The following is a 24,018-nucleotide window of genomic DNA, read 5'->3' as shown; positions in this document are numbered from 1 at the left end:
TACTCATCTTCATCTTCAATACCCCATTTAAGCTTTTGCGCTCGAGACGAGTTTATGTCACTTTAGGTAATTCAGTCAAGAGCTCCTGAACGAGCGTTCGAACATTTAAGCAGCTGCTTAGACGTCGCGCGAAGAAATGTCTCGTAAATTACGCAATGAGATGACACTCCTTCAAACGACCGACACTCGCTGAAGTGTGAGCAAACGGCAACCGGAATCGGATAATTTTCCCGATCGTGAGGAGACACCCGTGACGACGGCGAAGCGACGAAAAAGCGCGAGTTCCGCGGTTGCAATCGTCGCCTAACGATAATCGACTCCCTCTTAGCGGCGACGATAAATTAATTATTATAATTATGTATATGCCATTATCCCATTATCCCGTTGACAACCGATATAATCGCGACGGCTCGAATTCCTTAGCGCGTAGGATAAGATGAATTTTCCTCTTTAATACCTCCGCGAAGTATTTATAATCATCTTATACGTGCGCAACATTCTCTCTGGGACTGCTATCAAGGCATCATCCTTGTCATCGTCTAACATATTGCAGAAGAAGACGAATCGGCGACGCAAACCGTTACGCGGTGATAATTATCGTTTAATCGCTCCGGCGATGCGGAGACGGGTACATTTCCATTTCTTCTTAATTCACTCTTTTGCCTTAATGCGAAAATAATGGGATTACATTACGATCGGCGTTAAATAAGTTTCACGCGAGGTTTCACGAGTACGTCGTACTAACCGTACGCAACAAAAAATGTTTTAAATTAGATTCTAAATCAGATATCGCAATCAAGTTTGTTGTTTACTTCGGATAATAAATCAAAATTTCTTTAATGACATGTTAAATTCAAATTTAGTTAATAAAATAAGATTAATAATGAGATTTGGAGGATACGCAGCGTCTGCAGGGTGGTATTCCTATCATTTTCTCGACTGTAACGAATGGTCCAAGTTTTGCCAAAGTATATCGCGACTCGCTGTATTATTTAACCTCTCGTGCGCGATGCGCTCCGATCTGATGCGAGTAATTTCCTCAGCGACTTCGCTATCTAGCATGCTGGAAGCATTTCGTTTTTTTTTTTTAAACGACTGCTTAACCGTCCGAGATGAAACGGTGACTGTCCGCTCGACCGTCTCGTAACTTAAGTAATATGCGCTTAAAATTTCCAACGATAACGTCTCGGAAAACCACGGTCAGCCGATTCCCGCGACCCTGGGAAAATCGCAAAAGGGGAGAACGATCGAGCCGCACTGATAACGGCTATAATTCAACTACTGGCAGTAATTATTATCGTTGTAACATGATGAAAGTACAGATAATTTCTACTGTCTCGAAAATAGTAGAGCGATGCAGTCTGCATTCGTAGAGAGGTCGAAGTAACGAAAGATTCAGCGACATGACGTGTACTGTCTTGCAAACTCTCGTTGCTCAGTATGCACGAAGCGTCCCGCTTAACTCTTAACTCTTAACTCTCTAATCTTCGAGATGGAAACATTCCGAGATTAAAGCGCGATCAGATAAAGAGCGCGGTCAAAGATTACGACACAGATTAGATTAAATTAATTCCATATTTCATATCTCACGCATCTTCGCTTTGGCAACTGTTTTGACATTGTGACTAAAGGTATAGAGAAAAATTGCTGAATACACAAACGCGGGATTAATCTGTAATAATTACACAATAGGTATGAGATTTAATCGAGGAGGAATTTTACACTTTGCAAAGAAGCTAAATTATATGAATAGGATCTTAAACATGATGAGCCGGATAACGAAAGAAAAGCAATGAATACTTAACATTGACCTAATTAGATGATGCAAAAGAAGGGGAAATGAAGATTGATATGAGCGGTTGCCCCGGTACGGGGTCACCGAGCGCGTGCGAATAGCGTGAGGCTCCCGGCGATTACACCGAAAAGGTCTATAAACAGTAAGTGCGGAGGCAAGAAACTCATTTGAGACTTATGTAGAAGTGGCAGGGGAACGGAGGTGTATTGGAAGCAACAGCAGCAGCGACAGAGATGAGTCACATCCTAGATCAAGCCGCGATGGAGGAAAATAACGTGGAAACAAGAAGACCGCACCGTTGCGGGTCATCTTCGCGGTGTATTTTGCCGACTACATATAATAGTCACTTCAGTTTCCATGTGCGTGATATACATATGTACATATATCACGCAGGGAACCGTCAAATAACACGATTGTTTGTGTTATTGAAAACCGTATCATTTAAGAATCCACAAAAGATCCATATAAAATTGGCCATTTGCAAAACAATAAAATTGCCTTTTCCAAGGAATTATTAAAAAATTTTTTTTTTAATAGAATTGTTACAATTTTTTTACTGTGCTATTTAAAACTCCGTGCTATTCGAATACCATATTATCTATGTATATATACATAATTAAATCCGAGATTTATTCTTTTCTTTCTTGCCTAGTCGCATTCCTTCGACCATGATATCTTTTACGACCGTCTTATCCGTTCGGCGTTTCGCGGATGCTTCTGTTACTGTCGTAAGCGCTTTCCTCTGTATAACGGCCTCCGCGTAATCGTCCTTGATCGCCATGCCGACGTAAGAGAGTTACGTTCGAAACCGTAACTATCAAGTCACATTTCATAAGCAGTGCTTTAATACAATACACTCCGAATACTACATTTAAAATGAGGGGAAGTTTATACATTTATATTTCAAGAGGTTTTGCAATCTCAGAAATTTCGTTGCTTGCGACGCGTCTTATTATATTATGCAATTCTCAAGCCAACTTTCTACATTATTTTAATACGAATTATGTATTGTTGCAGATACATCTGCGTCTGGATGCTGACGGTGGTCACGCTGAGGTGTCAGGTAAATATATCTTGCTTGCAATATTGCGCGTGTAATAACTCGCAAAGGGCACAGAATTTCATGGGAGACAATTTTCCTTTCTATAGGCGACCGGTCACGAAAATGCGGAGGTGGAGGGAAATTCCGAAGAGTCCGTTATCGACGACACCACCGAGGATTATTGGGCGGGCAGCGGATCGGGACCCGACGAGGATGAGTCCTCCTCTCACAACGAAACCAGAGAAGCGTTAACTCACGAGGCCAGCGACCACGATGCTGTAAGTCACGCATCGCCAATTTGTTTCGCGTTGCGCACTTACTTATTGAAATTCATGATAGATATTGCACAAGAAGTTTCTCCTCGATCTGTTATTTCTTTGTTCCGTTATCTTTATGGAAATATTTATTTTTTTTCCCGTATTGCATTGATTGACCAAAAAAACAGCATACATATAAGAAAGAGAAACCGATAAAGAAAATTGACCATCAGCTTTAAATTGCTCAAAGTATTAGTTACATTTTGCATTTGACGCGTTCTAAGATTCCACTACTTTAAACAAATACTAACATTGTTAATTTGTTGATGTATATTAGCATCATATTTTTACTTATTATATCATTAATTATCAAAGCAAAAAATTTTATTAGACAATAGAATCTTTAATCGAGAATTCTACAGATCTTCGACAATAAATATCGTAGTATGTGACAATAAAAAGGAGAGTGAGAGAAGTAAGAAGAAAGGTGTATGCTCATCTGCCGTACGATCGCGTCCATCCAGTTATATTTAATTGGCAAACGGTTTCCTCGAAAGTGGATTAAAAAAAAAGAGTTTACGAGAGCGGAGTGGGAAAAAAAGGAAGTGAAAGAATGATACTTGCCCGTCTGTTCAGTTTTGCGTGATTTCTCGTTAACGAATGCTCGCGCGCAAGGCCGTACCTAGATGCGGCGAACCTAGATGCAGGTGTTCTGCATCCGCTATGATATTCAAGAGAGTAAAAAAGGGAAATGCTGACAGTTAACCGCAGCAAAGACGACGCCTCGATCGCCGGCGTGTCCTCGATCGAGGCCGTAAAAATCCTCCTGAAGATCTACGGAGGACGGCGCGGTCGATCGTCTTTGCTTTCCTCGTGTGACTCTTGTCTTCGCTGCGATCGATATCAGTAAAATCGCGAAAGATCGGTTTTGCAACAAAAAATCAATTATTGTACAGGCGCGCGTGTTTTACTCCATCCCCGTAATCTTCCTCCTTCCCGTGGCACGTAGAAAATGCCACAGGCCCTTTCTAAACGAAGGGCAGAAGGTTGCTCGGCGCATCAGTACGGCGAGCACCAGGGGAGAGAAGAATAAAGGCCATTCCTTTGATTAATCGCTCTTTATCGATGATCTGCGGATTGCTTTTAAACTAGTTTTCGAGCGGAATCGATTTCGATCGCGAAAAAATGTGAACCAGTTTCCAGTAGAATAGAGAGAAAGGGTATCGCGGCCACGTCCGTGCGCGACCTTCGTTATATCGCAAATTGCGCGCGGATAGATCGCTTCTTGTGCCGCGTGATTCTCCGCGGGGGAAGGCCCTTATTACTCGAGAGAGAGCACCAGAAGCGGTTTATTTAGCCTACGAGCGTTCCGTTGCGAAACGGGAGACAAGATCAATTTCATCTGCGCTGCGTATACTGCTGCGTTTCCGTCCGTACCGATTGGAGAAGCGAAGACTAATCGCACGGAAGTGCACTGTATAGCTTAAAGCTGTCTCGTCCTGTGTGAGATGAAAACTGTATCTATGAAAATCGTTAATCGATAACCATAAATGCTATAATTCGACGTAAACGTAATAAATGTTTGATTGTCTCGGCTACCGTATTTTTTAACACATATTTTGTAAAAATAAATAAAATTACATTAAAAATAAAAATTTATAACATCTGCAAAGCGCAAAATTAATATGAAAAAATTAATCTTTGTTTGGTATTCTTTTATGTAACTGTGATTAAATTTTTGCATTAACTTTACACTTACATAGAATTTGATCTAAGCAACAATAATAATCAACTGAATCATCTTAGGACAAGATTCTAAAGAGATAGATGCATTTATCTAAGTCATCTGAGCGATCTTACTTCAACTAATGACTTTCGACACTCTAACCGCGCTACCGTTAATCACTGCATGAATGCGCATATCTCGATGCGACTTGATCAAATAAAGTCCAAGGAAGAAATTAACATTCACCCAAGAAAAAAATCTCCCGTCCGTCCCGACGTCATCTCTTAGTGTGAAACAAAACAAGAAAACCTAAACGGTAACTTGGTATTTCTTCTTTGAAGAAACGTGAGTTTATATCGCGGATGTCGATGATCATTAAGGAAAATGTTCTTATTATGCGCAAGACTGCAAGATTCGATGTCAAATTGCGCTCATCCCCGGATGCGTACAAATGTTAATGCGTACAAATATTACCTCGAATTGCTTCCAGCGAATGCTAATTTTCAAAAAACAGTTATCGGAAATAGATTTGTGTTAAATGGGAAACTAATAAGTTCGTGGAAGAGGAGCCCACAAAACGGAAGACGTCGTGCGAGGAGCACCGACGAGATCGAATCGGCGGCACATTCGACACGAAGGAGCATTTCGTATTATTGCATTTCCTACCTAGCCCAGTACAGTTAATACCGAAGTAGCCGTAGTTAAGCGTAGCAGGAGTCGAAGGTAATCGGCACTTATCGTCCGTAATGCATTCCGATGAGATACCGCGGAAGATTCAAAGACCACCGGTCATTTTCCGCGGAACGTAGATCGGGCTGGCAGCGCGCTCGGGCCGGCTTCTTCTGCCAGAGGAACGATCTCCTAACTACTCTACTGGCCCATAAACGCCGTACGCCACTTCGCTCATCGGGGGTCCGCTCCGTTTCCCGGCAGCATCGTACTCGAGTTCCTGAAATTCCTCAAAAATGGAATCCGTGAAGAGAGGCAATTTCCCTGCGCAATCTGCAGGATGGCAACTATGTCGCATCGGACGTCGAGACCACAGGTGGAACGTGTCATCGAAAACAGCTCAAATGACGAGAAAAAGAATGGAGTAGGAGGAGGAGGAGGAGGAGGAGGAGGAGAAGAAGAAGATGGAGAATCAGAAAGGACGAGAAGGCGGCCGGAACGGAATGGCGATTTTTTCGTCACGGCATATGGAAAGCTGTTCGCAACTTTTTTCCTTCGTCGGTCGCTTCGAGTTAACCACTAACAACCACGTGCCCCATCCTCCCCTTTCCTCCCTCTCCGCGGCCGATTTGCCCGAGTAGGTACCTATCTGCAGTGCTCGCGTCGTGCTCGCTGACAAGCGGCTCAAAGTACAATATCCTCCCCCTCGTCCGCCCCCGCCGTCGTCATCTTATTCGTTCTTCTTGCGTCTCTTCTTGCGCCCGGCACCCGTACGCGGATGGAAGACCTCGGGTACCCACGCTCGGATAGGGGAATGAGCTCGTAAAGCGTTAGTCACGCGCTACTCGTGCTGTCCGTTTTTCAGACTTCCTCGTCGGGCTCTCTCCACCGTCCCTTTTCGCCTCCCTGGACTCTCTCCGCCGACGCCATGCCCTCCCTCTTCCGCGTATCCTCTCCTCTTCGTCGTTGGTCTCGACCCCCGGCGTTTTTTCTCGCCCTTTCTCACCGCTCGAGCGGTAGCGATCCGTACAGGCTGGGGGTTAAATCGGATCGTTAACGTAGGAGAGGTCAGGGCTCCCGCTCGACAGGATAGTTTTGCATAGCCGGATCGCGCGCGCACGAGGCTGTGTGTACGCGAGAATATTTTGCTGGGATCTCGCTTCCAACCGCAATATGCGGGCTAACGGCTTTGAACCTGCAAATCACTACCTGCGACTCGTTAGCGGATTCCTTTTCCGAGCTCCCGTATGAATATCATTAGTAGCAACAAGAATTTGGCACGGGTGGCTGCTTATTATAGGAGGAGGACGAGGAGGTTATTAGCGTGAACAATCGAAACTGAACACACACAACCTAAACCGTTTTTCTGACAATGATGTAACTAGGTACGGGAAATATGTGGTAATGCCTATACATAAGGTCGAACATCGATTATCGACATTTTTGCGAGATATGTAATTCTGAGTAAGAGTAATTTGGTGGACATTGCGTGTAATACTAATTTAATTTAATTAAGTTTAGAGAAAACAATTTTTCGCGTATTAAAATTATCATAGCTCTTCTTTCGAATTGTATAATATTAAATTAAACGTTATATTAAATTGTATGTAGTATAGAATGTATTAACATTATAACACTAATCCTTGAATAACTAGAGATGTATTCAATTATCAAAGAAATAACATAATAGATTTATGATAAATAGCACAAATAACAATGATCTATATTGTATCAATAAAAAATACTTCTACTTTTCTGAAAGGTCGTGTACGTTGGTGACGGTCCCGCTTACGTGCCAGTACCTTCGTTGAAGACTCGACCGTTGAATCCGAATCTTCAGGCTCTTCAAACTCTCCAAGGCTTGCAGAGCCTCGCTGGAAACGGAGGTACAGGCGTAGTCGGCGACGATGATTGGAGGAGACATCCAGAAACCTGGGACCGCGAACACCGAAGATACAGGCCCAACACGACGAGAGTGCAACGTGAGTACGAAGGCAGCTTTATTTTATCTTTTTGCTCAATTCGATTATTATTGTGTAGACAGACTTGATGATAATATTAAAATAAACGGTTTCTCGTAAGTACGGTAATTAGTAGTCTCGACAGTCCGTGCGTTTTCGGTAAGGTAAATTAAATATAAATCAAGTGAGTACACTATACAAGGCAATTACTCTTCAGTCTGCACAATCTCTCGAGCTAATAGAAATTTCCTGGTTTGTAAGTAGCTGTAATGGCGGCCTTGCATCAAGACGCTAATTCAGCGGAAATACGTTACGAAAGGGTATTGATTATATCGCTCCAGAGCCAACAGAAATCTCTATTTAGTCGATAATGGATTATCGACTCAATTTAACTCGCGATTACATTATTGCGTCTACACAGGAAAGAGAGCGCACTTGATAGGGGAGTGTATTTAGAGCAAGAGGATGGGACTAGCGGCTACACCGGGCGTAAACGGGGATCCGCTATTTCCCGTCCGAATAAAAGCGCCGACAAAAAGCGTCTACGGTATCGGTCTGGTGGGTCAGTGTGCCTCGGAGGAAAGACCGGTGTCGTCGCTTTAGCATGTCGATCCGTTATTTTTCTCTCCATTGTCCGGCAGGAGGTTGAAGCCCGAGGATAGCGCGCGTCATAGGACAAAGTACTTCCCTCCGGTGTCTCGGTCGATCGACTATGGAAGTATCGCAGTCGTGCACCGCGCGCGATGTATCCGTCCATCTCGGTCCCCGGCCTTAGCGCGCCCGGGAATTCAGAGTGCGATGGCGAATGGCTACCGTTAGAGAGGAGGCAATTAAAACGGTGTCGGAAAGTCGTACGACGCTCCTGACATCGAGGGTACGGAGGCAGAGAGATACACCACCTTGTGTGCCTGTGCAGCCTGTACGACGCTCCTCCGAGATGGCATCTGCAATCGTCATCGTCGTCATCGGCTCGGACCGTCGAGGACCGTCATCATCATCCCGCGCGATCATCATTATCCGCATCTGGATCGCGCGATTGCCTCGTGGAAACTCGAGCATCACACGGGCCCGCGCAGATATCTCGGCGCGTATATGTTATGGCGTCGGTAATCGACGACAGCTCGTTTCTGGCATCGGTTTTTCTGCGAGAAAATTGCGACGCCGCGTCGCAATGAAAATGATATTTATGAGCGGCCGTTATGTTATTTTTCTTTTCCTTCTCGTGCCGGCGCGTACGATGACGTGAAGTTATGTCGTCGAGTCCGCGGGAATTCTGTGAATGATTTAATGCTATCTCGAATACGTACGCTATAATGTACAGCGAGATCTTTTGAGCTACAGTTATTATTACTTTGCAATTTTTTTTCGCACTATTCGCTTTTATGGCGATCGATTTTCCGTCTAATCTGCGTTGCGCTGGAAACGCAATCAAATGCCATATGTAGGAAATAACAAATTTACACGATCGCAACTTTATATGATTCAGCGACGGGGTTATTACCTCTAAATTGACTTTACAATGAATTTTCTATCCTGTTCGAATAAAGTGCCTCTACGATCGCGAAGGCTTAATCAATGACTCATTAAAATTCTAGTTGGCCGATGCTTCAGTTTTAATCTCGCGTAGCGGGTGCGCGGTAGTAATTAATGCCAGTGGAACAAGACATTAATAGCGCCGACGCGGTGTCCCGTTACGGAAGAATAATAGACACAATGTCCTGTGAAAATAAATTTAATTTCCTACGCGCGCGTATAATCTCCTACGGCGTGTATGTGTTACGCTCATCCGCTGCGATGTGATTTTTCTGAAACCTCAAAGTTTATTGTGAATGTCTGAACACTTGAAGTTTATTGTGAATGTCTGAACACTCGCTATTCGTGCATATGGCGAGTAATCAACATAGCAGGCATCGCTGCCTGATACTCTCCTGAAGAAAATTACAGCGTGTTTCGTCGTAATGTAAATAAATAATATTTACGGGATGGAATCGCTGATGGTCGCTATCAAGTCCTCCCTTCGCGAACCCTTTTAATTGCATTTTGCAGAAAATTACGATCATCCTGGGAACCGCGTTGTGAGAAAAGTGCTTTAACGACACGTCGTTCTCCCCCGCTCGTTCGACCAGAACGAAGCGTCTATTACACCACTTTCTGTATTTTTGCTGTCTGCAATTAATCGTTTCATGTTTCTTAACTAAATCATTATACGGCAATTTGCTTCACCGATACCTATTATTCACGTGGGATGAGAAGATACGATCATCTATTATTCATGAACTTCATAGAAAATCAATATTAGAATCGTAAAATTATAATTATTACTTAAGCTTATATATAGGGCATTACAGGGTTTTTCCTTTCATTACAATGACATCTTCCGCAGTGCAGGTATCGAAAAGGATTAAATAATTAAATGATAAGCGATCCATATAATCCACATTTTGCTTCGCTCTACTTCGCCCCGATAAATCTCTACGCGTATTTAGGAAAAATTTTATTAAGAAAAAGCGACCGTGTACAATCAACCAGATAACATTTTTTTAAATATCAACATAGCGAAATAGCCTTCGAGACGACGCGACGGAACGATCGATGATCGCATTGCTACGGTAAATTTCCTAAAACATTCGGATGAGCCTGCCATTGGCAATGACGAATGCTACGCCCGTCCTATGAAGCTCGCTGGTTCAATGAAGTCGTAAAGTCGAGCCGCTCGTTCTCTGCGGGAACTTGAGGCCACCCGCGGTATCGTCAATTACGCGAAAGAGAGCCCATTAGGTTTAACCCTAGACATACTCACTGGGGTGTTACGGGACCCCACGCGAAATTCAAATTGAGCCCCTGCCTTAGGAAGGTTAGTTTTCATACCGAGACCCTAACCATAATTCAGTTTAGTCATCCGGCAGTCGACCTCCGTCACTCAGCGAGTGCGTTAGATCCGTGCAGTAGCTGAAAACCGAAAAAGAAAATCGTTTGGGGTGTCCGTACACCCCAGTGAGTTATTTACGCTCGACATTTACCACAGTAAAGTATATTTCAGATTTTTTGTGAAAATTGGTAACGAAAAATTTATACACTTTATAGCACTCCCCGGAAAATTCTACCCCTGTTTCATATATAATTGTTTAAGATTCGGTCAATTATTTCATTTTTGCTGTTCTTGCACAGCAACTGATTAAAACTTTGTAAAGTTTTTGTGGAGTTAATTTTACTGTTTCTATATACTTTTATAACTTTTGACTACCTTTCAAATAAATAATAATCGACAGAATCTGTTTTACTTTCCATTTCTTGCGATTTTTCCCATCCGACAGTTTTTCATCATTTCCTCTACTTCAGATGTTCAAAGAAATATGTTTTTTTTAAGAAACGAAAAAATCGCTTACATGCCCTTGAAGGTTGTCTATTCGTCTTTAAAAATCCGTTGGAAATTTTAAAATCGGTGAATTTTATGAAAAACTACAGCATTTTTAATAAAAATAGTCATTTCAGCCCAATTTTTGGTTCTTTTTCTTGTTTTTCGACATTTTTTTACTGTTTTTTTTTTACTACCGCAAATTGATGACTACTATCGTTTTCCCTATTAAACAACAAACAATATTATCTATTATAAAGTTTTCTAAGAACATTCTGGAAATATTATACACGCGGTACAAGTTTGGGGTATCGTCACACCCCAGTGAGTCATTCACGTATGAGAAAAATAAGTGAGTATGTCTAGGGTTAATGTATCCTCCTCGGCAACGCTCGATTCTCATGACGTCCTCGAGGTTCGAAGTCCAGTCCTCCTGCTACCTCTTTCCCTTTTACTTCCCCCACGCGGTCCACGTGTTTTTTTTTACCCCGTAACGCTTCTTAAAACGATTTCTGGCTAATTTGGAGATTCGGACCGGTAAATAGAAATACTGGCATCAAAAATTGAACATTTGCGTGTTTAAAGCAACAGCGAAGCCTTAAAGGAACTCAACGATATCCTCCAGCGTCTCTCCGTGACCGCTCTCGGCACGTCCGAGCAAATATCGGCGTTGCTCAACTCTTCCCATTGTCTGCCCACTGACAGAGTTTTGCCGGACGATGAACACAAAGCACGTATCCGCAATTCTAATAAGCGCGCGCGTATACGTGCGTGTACGTACGTACGCCGCTCGAAAATGCGCTCGGCACACTCGCGATGCGTAGGACGAGGGTGAAACGGAACGGTTGTATCATCGGCATGCGCCTCCGGTGTAACTATCTTCTCATCACTACCTTTATTATTTTTCCACGAGCCTATGATAGCGCGTGTCAAGTCTTTTTTGTTTACCTAGTCGAATCGAGGCTGATCTATTAATTTTTAACTACTAATAACTACTAATAATTTAACTATTAATAACTTTTGGCAGCCGATTTCAAAATTACTAGATAATATTTTTATAGAAAGTTTTGCTTTAGAGAAAGAAATACGGCGAAATTAAGTAATTTTGCAATCTTATTTCGATAAGCAGTGATGATACCCTTACGTGCCAATTAAATATAACGCCCGTCAAACATAATAATATATTTAAGTGTCATGCCAGGATGCCGTGCGTCCTACGATGACGGTGTGCGTGGGATGAGCGTGGGTCACGAAACGAAAAGGTTGTATCATCGGCCGACACCTCGAGCGTAACTATCTTCATCCTCCATCAATCTCCATTCCGCTTTGCGGTTGCGTTGCTACAGTGGAAACGGCTTCTTACCACGAAGAGCGCCTATACGGGACCCCTAACTTACTTTCACTCGTCATCGACGACCGGTTTTCCACTCGCTCCTATCCGCGAATCTGCGATTTTCCGCGCCCGGTTTCTACACGCGAGTGACGACAGGCTCTCCCTGGCCGCGAACACACGCCCACACGATGACCGATCGACACGTTTCCATCTTCTGTGATTGATTCTCCGTTTCGAAGTGACAATTACCGGGGGCCCGATATGGTACCGCTGTTTGCGCTATCCTGAGAATCCTTTCTGTCCGAGAAAGTTTTTTTTTTGCGAAAGAGAATTACTGATTGTGTTTCCACAAATGCAATCGATCTTTGTGGCTACAAATACTTTAATTTACTCGTTATGATTGTATCATCAATCGTAATATACAGAATGTTTAAATACATTTAAGTTATATTTAAATTATTTTATCTTATAACGCATAACTAGCCATTGTTCTTTTTCAATGATTGCTTAATTTATCATCTAAAAATCAGTTTTTAATAAATGTAGGCATAGTGGTAGGCGCAACACGTTAATTTTTCTCACTAATTCGTATATCCGGATACACAGTTTTCCCATTTCTCTTTCGACATCGGAGATTCCACCTAGACCTTCTTGGTTTCGTAAATACAAGAAAATTACGCTTATAATGAAATATAAAACAACGGAATGTAGATTTAATCGCGAAAAACGCGGACTGAAGAAAAAGTGTATGAAAAAAATGTATTTTTTTAATCGACATACTGTTGCGTAATTATTAATTAAATCTTATATTTTAGATATCGAGGCGGAATGCCAGGATGACTACATGAAAATCAGGATCGGATTCAACGGATCCTTCGCTGGCCTCTTGTACTCAGCAGGTAAAATTAATGATAGCGATTAATAACTTATTAATGCAATTCAGAAACCTTTTTATTTTTATTCATTGATAACTTCATTGAAACACTATTATATTTTTGTGATTTAAATCATGTATACAAGTAGTCAAACAATAACATTTAAACTAAAGTTTAAACATTGATTACATTTGGCACAAGATTTATGTGAATATTATGTAAATATTATGATGCAAATTATGGAAATTGCGCGGTGTCAAAAAAATCATGGCGCTGAGAGTTATGTTGCTACACTCTCTATTCTGGTCAAGAGACTCGACATAATATTCCACCTAAAATATGTGGCTGCATAACTGGCTGCATCGCTGGCATCCGCAATTACCTCGGCAGACAGTGAGACGAGTATACGTCCGCGCTAACGAGGTAATGACGGAAATTATCGTAAAACGATCGGCGCAGCGGTCGTCCACATCGACCGCGCCAGAATTTTTCTTTCGCCGTCGTAAGTCCATCTGTCCGTTCTAGTAAGATACTTCCGTTATTTAAGAAGTGTACCGCGGCCGTGCCTTCTGGCAGTGGACGCGATGCATCGGTAAAAACTGCAATAATCGCGAAGTGACTTCTTCACAAATCACTCGATGAGGCGACCTCTTCTTGAACCTCGCACCTGTTCAATGTCGATTCTGCTAATCCGTGATTCTCTCGTTGCTCGATAATGAGCCCCGTTAATCAACATTTTAATAATGAACTAATCGCCTTTGTACGAACGCGGATGTAAGCTTCGTAAAATACCGAGGCTCCTGATTGAATCCAGCAGGATGACTAAAAACTTGGACTACTCCGATCCTCGACTTTCTAACACCGGCGCACCGGCGCTAACGAGTGCACTTGGCATTTCCTCACTTACGCGCCATTTGCTCGCGTTGAAAATACATCAACGTCCGCCTAATCTTCGCACAACGCGATTCGCGCGGTCGAAACGCCGCGAGGAAGATTGTTTGATAAACGAGATATCGGTTGATATTCGATGCCTTACGTGGCCGTATCATAGACGGCCGCGTTCCAGATGAACAAGAATAATCGCTTTTAATTGCAGGCTACTCGTACGATCCCGATTGCATGTACGTTAATGGGACGGGCCGCGACTACTACGAGTTCTACATTCAGCTGAATCGGTGCGGCACCCTCGGCGAGAACACTCATCATCAGGACAGCAGGAAGAATCCGACGGTACGTAAAATAGACGAGCGCGAGCGCGTCGCAGAGAATGACGGATCGTTACTTTAGCGTGAGCCGCGCCGGTCGACAAGGAATAATAATGATTAACGGCGCAGGGGAAAAATGAGAGGGCACGGCGCGGCGGCTTATTTTTAATCTCGATAATTAGAGAAGATTAGATGTCATATCGCGCGCGGAACGCGCGGGAACGTAGGAACACGGCTATTATTACGGCTGGGAATCACGTGAGAAATAAGACTCAACGACAACGCGCTCTTGTCTTTCCAGAAAAATCTCATGTGGAACACGGTCACGGTGCAGTACAACCCATTGATAGAGGAGGAATTCGACGAACACTTCAAGGTGACTTGCGAGTACGGCTACGACTTTTGGAAGACGGTGACGTTTCCCTTTCTCGATGTCGAGTGAGTGTCGGATCTTTTTACTTTTGAAATAAATTGTCGATAATGGCTATATCGAAACGTCTCGAGATGGGGGGAGGGGGCCTCGAGCGTAGAAACAGTACGAAGGGTCATATCGATCAGAGGCTCGAAGCTCGTTTTCGTAATGCACGCGAGAGAAACACGACATGATCCGTCGGCTGAAACCTCCGATTACGCTCCGGCTCCGATGGAACGTTTCGCGCGAGGCGTTTACGTAATATCTACGATAATGTCTAACATCTGTGCTATCCTGTCGGCGCGAAGTAGGCCGTACTGCTCGCGAGAGATAACGGATACGCATTCTTCCTGCCTCTTACGCACCCACCTTCTTCCAGGGTCGCCACGGGAAATCCCGTAGTCTTCACCCTGCAGCCACCGGAGTGCTACATGGAAATCAGATACGGTTACGGGACCACTGGAACTAGAGTGGCTGGACCAGTCCGCGTCGGCGATCCCCTGACTCTCATTATCTACATGCGCAGCAAATACGGTAAGCCTCGTACGCACAGCTTAACTGCAGCTTTGCCACGCGTAAATCGCTAAAACGCTTAATGGATTCGACCTACTACTAGGTTCACAACGTTTAAACAAACAAACAAAAGACAATGGAAAATATAAAAAACAGTAGCGTTAAGTTAAATACTTGATTACTGCCTTGTTGGCTCATTAAAGTCTTAATATATATAACAAAACAATTAGATTATACATGTATCACTTTTGTTTTTGCACAAGTGATGTATTAATTTTATTACTTGCTTAGAACCATTTTTAAAAGTTTAATCGTGAATCTAATTTTTGTTTATATAAAACATAAACTGGAACATAATAAATACAAACTATAAAATACTAAAGGACTGTTACGATAATTGTGTATTCAGAAACGAACCTCCACGAAAAAAAGTCTATAATAGGGAAGCAAAAAATAAATATTCCTGCAAATCATTCACAATTGTTAACGTTCCCGCAAATCATTCACAGTACCCATTTTCGTGTACCTCTTTTCTTACTCGACGCCTGGTCTAATCATACGACGTCCGATTCCACCGAGCTATCATTCGACAGCGATAACGGTATAAAATGAACAGCAGAAGACTTTGTCAGTCGACTAGTCAGTTCAAGCTCGGTAATTTGCGAAAGATGCGGAAATGCTGGCGAGAAGATATGAAAATGTGTATGCTTCGACGTAACGACAGATGTCTGTACTTTAACGAGTCAGGCTTCTGTATTTACGTCTACATCACTTACGCTACGCGAATCTATGTCAGAAGGTAGAGGACGTCATATCTTACCCTTCTCTCGCCGCCTTTGACTAATTGGTTTCGTTACTGTGATGACATATTTCATGGAAGCTAATTATCGCTTCTTGCCTAATTATAATAAATCTCTAAGAACGATTCTTTGGATTTTGTACATCCATCACCGCTCTTAAAGTAATCTTTCCTCAAATTTGCTTAAATCTACTTCAATTTATGAATCAATAAATCTTGTATTATAATTTTTTAAGCAATAAGTTTTTATAGATAGTGATCTGATGATTTTCAAATAAATATAAACATTTACGGCAATTTTTTTGTAGATGGCTTTGATATCGTCGTAAATGATTGCTACGCTCATAATGGCGGGAACAAAAGGATTCAACTGATCGATCAATATGGATGTCCAGTGGATGACAAACTGATCAGCCGGTTTCGTGGTTCCTGGTCGGAGAGTGGCCTGTTCGAGACCCAAGTCTTTGCTTACATGAAGACTTTCAGGTTCACGGGATCGCCGGCTCTATATATCGAATGCGATGTTCGCATGTGCCACGGAAGATGTCCGGTAACCAAATACTTAGTGTAACGCGTTACTAATAGATTTTACTCCACACTCTTAATCCATTTAAAAAAGACTATTAATTTAATCTATTCCACGCTTATTAAATTTGATTAAGTGTTATAGAATGACTTACTTTTAAAATATTTTAATTAATTATTTAATACTATTTTATCACACAAAAAAATTTAATATTTTTATGTGTGTGCTGTATTTAATCCGTCGAGTTTATATTTACTTCTAAATTTTCGCAATAAAATTGATACTCTTGAAAAACAATTTGCCCGAAAATGTGAGATGTTCCAGTTTCATATTATAGATATTTTTAATTTCAACGATTCACCCGTATTTCAGAGCCAACCTTGCCACTGGAGAAACGCGAAGAATGTGGTAAAGCGATCGGTACCGGAAATCGGTGGACCGACGACGCCGGCGACTAGTTTGTCGGAGAACGTGAACCTCTTCCAGTCTCTTCGCGTTCTTCAGGAAGGCGAGGCGGACACGGAACTGTTCCAGAATTCCACTAACTACTCTCGCAGCGGTAAAGCAGAGCAGATATTATATATATGCCAAACATAATTTTTTACTGTTAAAACAATTACGTGTCAAGCCGTGCATTTATCACAACTTCGTTCAATGAGAAATACTCTACTTTTTTATCCAGTTGCGTTATAGCGAGCACCGATTCAAAACAAACAAAGCTTGCAAATATAAAATATTGCAAATCTTAGCTCATGTAAAATTACATTCAACGCTTCGAAAAATAAGCAAACAGAAATAATAAATTCATTGTAGCAATTATCAAACAAATTTAAATGTCTCTTACACTGAAAAAAAAATTTGTTTTGAAAAACGCAAAATGTGTTTTATCTAGTTAAACTATTTAGTTTAATACGTTCAACTAATCGTTAGTTAAACTAACTAATTCTTGATTAAAAAATTTTGATGGTCGACATGAATGAACTATACCTTTTTCAGTAATAATTGTTGAATCAATCATTGAATCAACAACTATACAGTCCGTAAAATCAATTTTTTGTCTCAGTGTACAAACATTAAGGAAACATAAGCAAGTGTTTAATGTATTTTATGCAAGACAATTACAATTATAATCTTTTTGAATTTGCATTTTTTTTCCTTGCAGGTTTTAGCGAGCCTACTGACAGAGTATGTCTGAGATCGACAGTGGCCAGTATAATAGTAGGTCTCGGCTGTGCCTTCCTCTGCATCATGGCCGGCACGATACTAGCCATGTGCTCGCGAATGCGACGGCAAGCGCGAGAAAAATTACTGTCGGACAGTATAAGCTACATGACGCACAAAGGTCGGATCAACTAGGGTTACATTTCTAGGATGCGGAGGCCTATTTCTTTTCGCTTCGTCCCAATCAGATTGCGATGTATTCGCATCTTTTGCATGGAGCCGCCAAGGAACTGCTCCGCCGGTATAATATAAGAATGCGTCGTTAAGATAGGAAATGGTCGATATAAATGACTGAACTTCGAGCCACTGATAAGTCGACATTGGATAATATATGATGCAACTAAAACGCGGTATATAATAATTAAGTTAATTTTTTTTATGAATCGGAAAAATATTCTGTAAAAAATTTTAGAAGAGTTTATTTTTTATGTACTCTTCTCTTCTCTCTATTAACTTCTTAAGGTAAACGTGGGATTGACACAGTGCGAAGTGCCTTACGTATTTTGATAGTCGTCGATAATTCAGACTCCCATGGATATAATAGGTCTCATCGATCCTTTGTGTGCGAATGCTTTTTTTACATAAATAATTATTCGCTGCTATACTCTCGCTTCTCTTACTTAACGAAGTGTTAATCGATACTCATTCGTCAATTGATGTATATGTCGCGAGTGAGGTATCCGTAGCGAGTTATCGCTCATCGATAAATAGAGGTAGAAATCGTCGATATTGCCACGATCTCGGTGCCGAATGTGCGGTCAACGGAAAATAAAGACTTCAACCTTTACCGCGTCGATCGGTAATTTAACAGTTTACTTGCGATCGACATGGTGTCTTTTCTCTTTTTTTTTTTTTTTATTATTGCTTACTTCGATCTCTCATGCGGCACGTTTAGAGATCAAAACGAATGTAACGTCAGTAACGACGCTTAATTGCCGTTGATAAGATTCAGTACTTATATGTGTCTTTATCCACGACATTACTCGCCATATTCAGGAACGTAAAAACAGTTTTTCTAGCAATTCGATTATTCAATGAAACGATTAATATGTAAAATAACGAATTAATAGGAAGAATAACTTAACAATGTCAAACGGAGCAGATAAACATTGCTATAATTAAAATATCAAAGTATCACAACAGAAAAATTATATTTTTATAAGAGATAAAAGAAATTTATTTTAACATAAATATCTATTTCTAAAGATATTCACATAAATAAAATATGCATAAAGTAAGAAAAAAATACATTCTATTCTGCAATTCTTTTATATATTAAATTAAAATATAATCAAATTATATTTTAAAATTGACGCATAATTGAAAAGTAAAACCATCTCATAATTCTTAGAAATCAAATAACTTCACATCGTTTTGCGGTTAATCGATGGATATTTATTCTGCAACAAGAAGCATGAGCAAAAATCGAATTATCTATTCAACCTGTAGAGGACAAGAAGCCTATATTTTTAGGCTCCACGGAAGTCGCGTATTTTTCGTAGTATAACACTTTAACACATATATGGAAGTTATAAATAAAAATCATAAAAAGTCATGAAAAAACTTGCTCGTCCTCTAAAGGTTAATTGACGGCCTAATCTCCTCGTTCCTGAATGTTCGTGAATAATGTGTTAAGGTTTTAACTGAATATCAATTATATGACAGGCAAATATGCTTAGGTTTATATACTTATACATACATAGCATCGAAGGTGCGAACCCTATATAATAGGAAGAAAAAGAATGGAATACAAGAAAATTACACGGAATCGCATCGGGTGTACGGCCAGCGAGGATTAAATAATATTTTACGAGACCGCCCCGCCAAAGAGTCGCGTAGCTCAGTTCTCGTCTTAATATTTATTCAGAAATTTGCCGAACCTCGCGCGATTTTTCGCCACCACACGCGTGTGAAATATTAATTTCCCCTCCTGGTTGTTCCCCTCTTTACACGTTTCGTATAATTTAACATTGCAGCATCTTTCCTCGTTTCTCATTGCTCCACATTGATTCCAAGCCCCTGTGCCTCTCCCCTCCGTCCTTCGAGCATCAAGCTAAGTATCGGGACTCAACTGCTCGATTAATTATCTGTAAATATAGTGTTGTATCATGACTCATAATATTTATGATTAAGCTCGAGTGTATCAAGGTTTCCAATAAATAATAGAAGAAGATTGCGTTCTCTGACATGTCTTATCTGACGTACCTCGCATGAATACAATGTTAGCCTTTTACTGTAACGAGAATGACTTATGATATAAACGAATAAGTTAAAAGCGATCTTATCTTAACTAGTGTCTTAAAAAAGTTCAAAGACGTTAATCTGAAATTTTATTTTATTTTTGGTACTTAATCTTAAAATGAGAAGCAACTGTTTTAATCAGAATTCTATTTATATCCTTCCATAAAATTTTTGTTTTACTTTATACTTTAATCTACATATATTTCATGATTTATTTTATTCTATTATCTGATATTAATTTTTAATTTATATGTCATTTTGTTTAATTAGTAAAATTATATATGTAGCCGCATGTAATATATAATAATATGTAATATATGTATCTTCATCTTATTTATGTTTATATTCGTAAATGTATACGCCATTTATTATACATATGTGATCGCTCGCGAAAGAATCTAGAAACCGGCGTGACGAAAGCCGAAGATCTACCTGGCTGATCTTGAATAATTTCAGATGTTTCGGGGTATAATGGTCACGGACCGGAACAAATCGTGTTTCCCAAACAGCGCATTCGTCTTGTGAGACGGATCCAAAAACGTCGGTCAATCGCCGCCTAAATGGGGTGCCCCCCGATGAAAAGTGAAAACTCCGCGCAATATCTCATCCGCAAGACGAACCGTGACCGTCATTTATCGTTTGATCCCTCGATAATGGAAGAGAAACGCGCTAATCGCCAAACGACCGGTTTTTCAATTTATCCGACAAGAGAAGAACATTATTTGAGGGCAGCTTCCGCTTTAATTATTTACAGTAGATTATTTACATAGTGATGGACGTATCTTAACGAGTGAATTAAGAGTGGCACTATATTTGTACTAATTTGAAAACTCTTGGTTGAGAAAAGAAAGGATAACTAACATTTTATATATTAGATGCAATATGAGTAGAAAACAATGTCAATATGCATTCTACAGCAAAATATGAAATAATATATAAATAACATTTTCTCTTTTCGTTACAATGTTTTACTAATGAAAAGATAATGTTATTATAATAAACTTCTATTAGTAAAAATATTGTATTACATAAGATAAAATAATATTTGACAGATTTTTAATTTAAAAGAAAAAAAGCTATTAAAAGTAAAAAATATATAATACACGCTATTGCAGAGCGAGTATCTACTTGTTTTTGAAATCTAATTACCAATGTGTGCATCAACTAAATCTCAATGTCACCAAACTCTTTCCGAAAAAGAGGCGTTACCAGCTATGGACCTTATTGTGTAGCAAAAGGGCAATCAGCCGCAGTAACGAACTGTCTCGCCCGCCTACCATGCGGTAATTAATCAAGCCACAATAAATTAATTGCCGCTCCGGCAAGAATTAATTGCCATCCCGACAATAATTATGGCTAACGCAGAAATAATTATCGTGCACCCCGGTAGAGCGTTGATCCTCGCCCAACGATAATCCGCGCTCGTAATTCGATACGTACGTATATCACGATCGATCGTTCCCTATGCGTGCGCAACCTCTTGCAAAACCAATTTAATTTCAATAAAATGAATTTTCTAAGTGTGAAATCACCCTGACAATGAGACAAATTTCGTAATAACATCCAAAATTAGTCTGCAAAAGCAAGGCAAAATATTTCAGTAAACTGTGTTAAAAGATATATTATAAGTTTGCTATTATTGTCGATTCTCTCTAATCATCTGTCATCTAATACAATAGTCCATCATTGATTATTATTTTGGAGAATTACAGAAATATTACACATATGTATTTTGCTATAACATACAAAAATAAATCAGTATTGGTATAAAAAAAAATCATTTCTTTATCAAAAGCTGTCCGTCGCTATCCATATAAATAACTTCTGAAAACACATAAAACTACGATGTTTTCGTGGATATCCTCTACTTCCTCATTTGTTCGTTCATCCAGAAAAGACGCACAGACATGCGTAAGATCGAGAGAAGAGGAGGAAGGCAAAGAACCGAGTGATAGATAGAACCGCGAGAGAGAGAGAGAGAAAGAGAGAAGGGGAAGAGGGCGGATATCAAAATGAAATCTCACAGGCTAATAAATACTCGGTTATCATGGGTAATCGAGTTATCGCGCGATAACCGAGAGGCGGGGTTTCACCGGGTGCGGATCACCAATACACTCGCGATCCGCATGTATGTACATACGTGCGGTGCACACGAGGAGCCCGCATACGTATCCGCTCACTTGACATGCCACCGTGTGTGTATCCACGCCATGCCACGTGTGTAAGTTCGGCACCGCGCACCGCGCGTACATATGTCCAAATAAAGTAGAGGTGTGGAGTGCCGAGATAGCGCCCGGCGGAAGTTACGTTCGGCTACGATCGCGTTCTCGGGCCACACGTCGTACTCAAGTTTCTCGTATTATCTTGAAGCGAGACTCGGTTAAAAGACCGATAAAGCATGACGATGCGGCTGTAAATAGACTCGCGAAAATGAGATAAAACGTTGAATTTTTTTCGCCGGAGATTTAGCCTAACTTTGTGGACTTGATATTGAGAAAAGGCTTTTAGGCGTATCATTAATCACGAGATATATTTTTTAGAAGGTCACTTGTGCTAGAAATTTTCATTTTTTGCACCTGCCATATTGTTTTGTGTTAAAATTTCAACTGTTAATTACAGTGATTTATTTTGCAATCGTTCGCTTGCTATTATTAAAGCCTGACAAAAATGTCGTCGACCACGCTTATCCTGCTCTCTCTTTACTCTACAAAAATGTTTTACCTTCGCCGAACAATACGATTGATTAAATGATATCGTTTCCAATCGAATCGTTTCGTTGACCGCGGCTGTCTGTTTCTCGTTGCAGGCCATAAATAAGATTGTCGGGTAATAAGATTCGCCAGAGGTAAATCCGCCGCCAGAGATAAGTCTGATAGATGCACCTCGGTGATTTCCCATCGCGAATATAGCTCGAGTCTTCTCGCGTGATCCCACGAAATTTAGCGCCTGCAGCGTGGAGCATTATTGCGACCCTGCAGGGCAATTTGCAACATCGCGATTATTTAACAGTGTATGACGATTTCGCCGGGCGGATTCCCCGCCGAAGAGAGGTTTCCTAATAATGAGCAACGTGCATCCCGCGAATCTGATAAAGACTCCATTGTGGATTATTCCGCCGTAATTTATCTTTGTATGCAGTCCTGGGCGACGCACGGCGCGGCGCGGGCAATGATGTTCATTATTGCGATGTGGCGCAACTCCGTGTATCTGCCTTATCAAACGACGGGCAATTTGTCCATCGTGGTTCTATCTAAATGTCCAATTAATAATAATTTAATTACATTACGGCCGTTCCCCTCCAACTCGACTGTCAGGCGAGTCGGATTAATGATTTGTAAGATTTAATTCTCCATAATCTATGTGCGAAGGGGAACTAATTAAGGAAGAATTCTATCTATAGATCTCAACGAAGTTCGCCTCAATTAATTGCGTAAGCGGCAAGTCTCTCGTGACTTGGCCGTTTTTTTTTATAAGCTCAATCGCGTCGTATCGCAGATAACGTGTTTAAACAGGAAAATAGTTCCTTGCTGAAATGACAAGTGTACTGACAGATCATCATTATTAAAAAGAAAAATAGACGTTACAGGCTATAATATGGGGACAAAAAGGAACAGCTTGAAACAAAACACGCGATAGAATAGTGTCCTTCCCTGATTCTTACGACAGGCCGCTATCAGGGCCAAATTGGCGCCTTCTTTGCCATGCTAATGCTGCCGGGTAGCTTGATACTCGAGAAATCGATACGTACGCACAGTAACAGGGACGCAGCCTCTTGTTTTAAATAGCTCCTCTTTCGTATATACCCTTTACATTCGAAGAAATGAAATAAAAGTACCAAAATAGATATCAACACATTAATTTTTTTATAAAAATTGCAGAGACAGAAAAGAAAGTTTCCAGCTGAAAAATATCCGCTTAATTTCTTCCGTTTAAGAGATACTCGCGGCGTTACTTGATTCGAAATATTAAGACTTCTGTAATTGCACGAACATAAATCAAAATAAACGAAATATTACGTATATGATGTGCAGCGGCAGCGCCGACTTTGTGCATAGCAATTTTGTATGTCACGGAAAAAATTTTAGTTT

The 24,018-nt window shown here is 40.8% G+C and overlaps 1 protein-coding gene across 1 annotated transcript; it reads left to right on the top strand.

The window, feature by feature from the left end:
- Positions 1–2,818: 2,818 nt before the first annotated feature.
- On the top strand, positions 2,819–18,813 carry LOC112466979. Its single transcript, XM_025035375.1, has 10 exons — positions 2,819–2,858; positions 2,945–3,115; positions 7,252–7,471; positions 12,954–13,037; positions 14,110–14,243; positions 14,520–14,656; positions 15,010–15,164; positions 16,251–16,492; positions 16,841–17,027; positions 17,631–18,813. Exons 1-10 carry the CDS (start codon positions 2,829–2,831, stop codon positions 17,822–17,824), a joined length of 1,554 nt encoding a protein of 517 aa, XP_024891143.1. The 5' UTR covers positions 2,819–2,828; the 3' UTR covers positions 17,825–18,813.
- The last annotated feature ends 5,205 nt before the right edge of the window (positions 18,814–24,018 follow it).

The sequence above is a fragment of the Temnothorax curvispinosus genome, unplaced genomic scaffold, assembly GCF_003070985.1.
Source record: "Temnothorax curvispinosus isolate PA1 unplaced genomic scaffold, ASM307098v1 QBEX01001628.1, whole genome shotgun sequence".
NCBI classification, from domain to species: domain Eukaryota; kingdom Metazoa; phylum Arthropoda; class Insecta; order Hymenoptera; family Formicidae; genus Temnothorax; species Temnothorax curvispinosus.
The sequence above is the reverse complement of the archived record's forward strand: the minus strand, read 5'-3'. Positions and strand labels throughout refer to the sequence as shown.

What these genes read in the sequence shown, in the direction of transcription:
- LOC112466979 (XM_025035375.1), top strand. Translation starts at nt 2,829, where the DNA reads ATGCTGACGGTGGTCACGCTGAGGTGTCAG. An exon ending in TTTCCCTTTCTCGATGTCGA is followed by an intron (nt 14,657 to 15,009) that starts GTGAGTGTCGGA and finishes ACCTTCTTCCAG; the next exon opens with GGTCGCCACGGGAAATCCCG. An exon ending in TGTGCCACGGAAGATGTCCG is followed by an intron (nt 16,493 to 16,840) that starts GTAACCAAATAC and finishes CCCGTATTTCAG; the next exon opens with AGCCAACCTTGCCACTGGAG.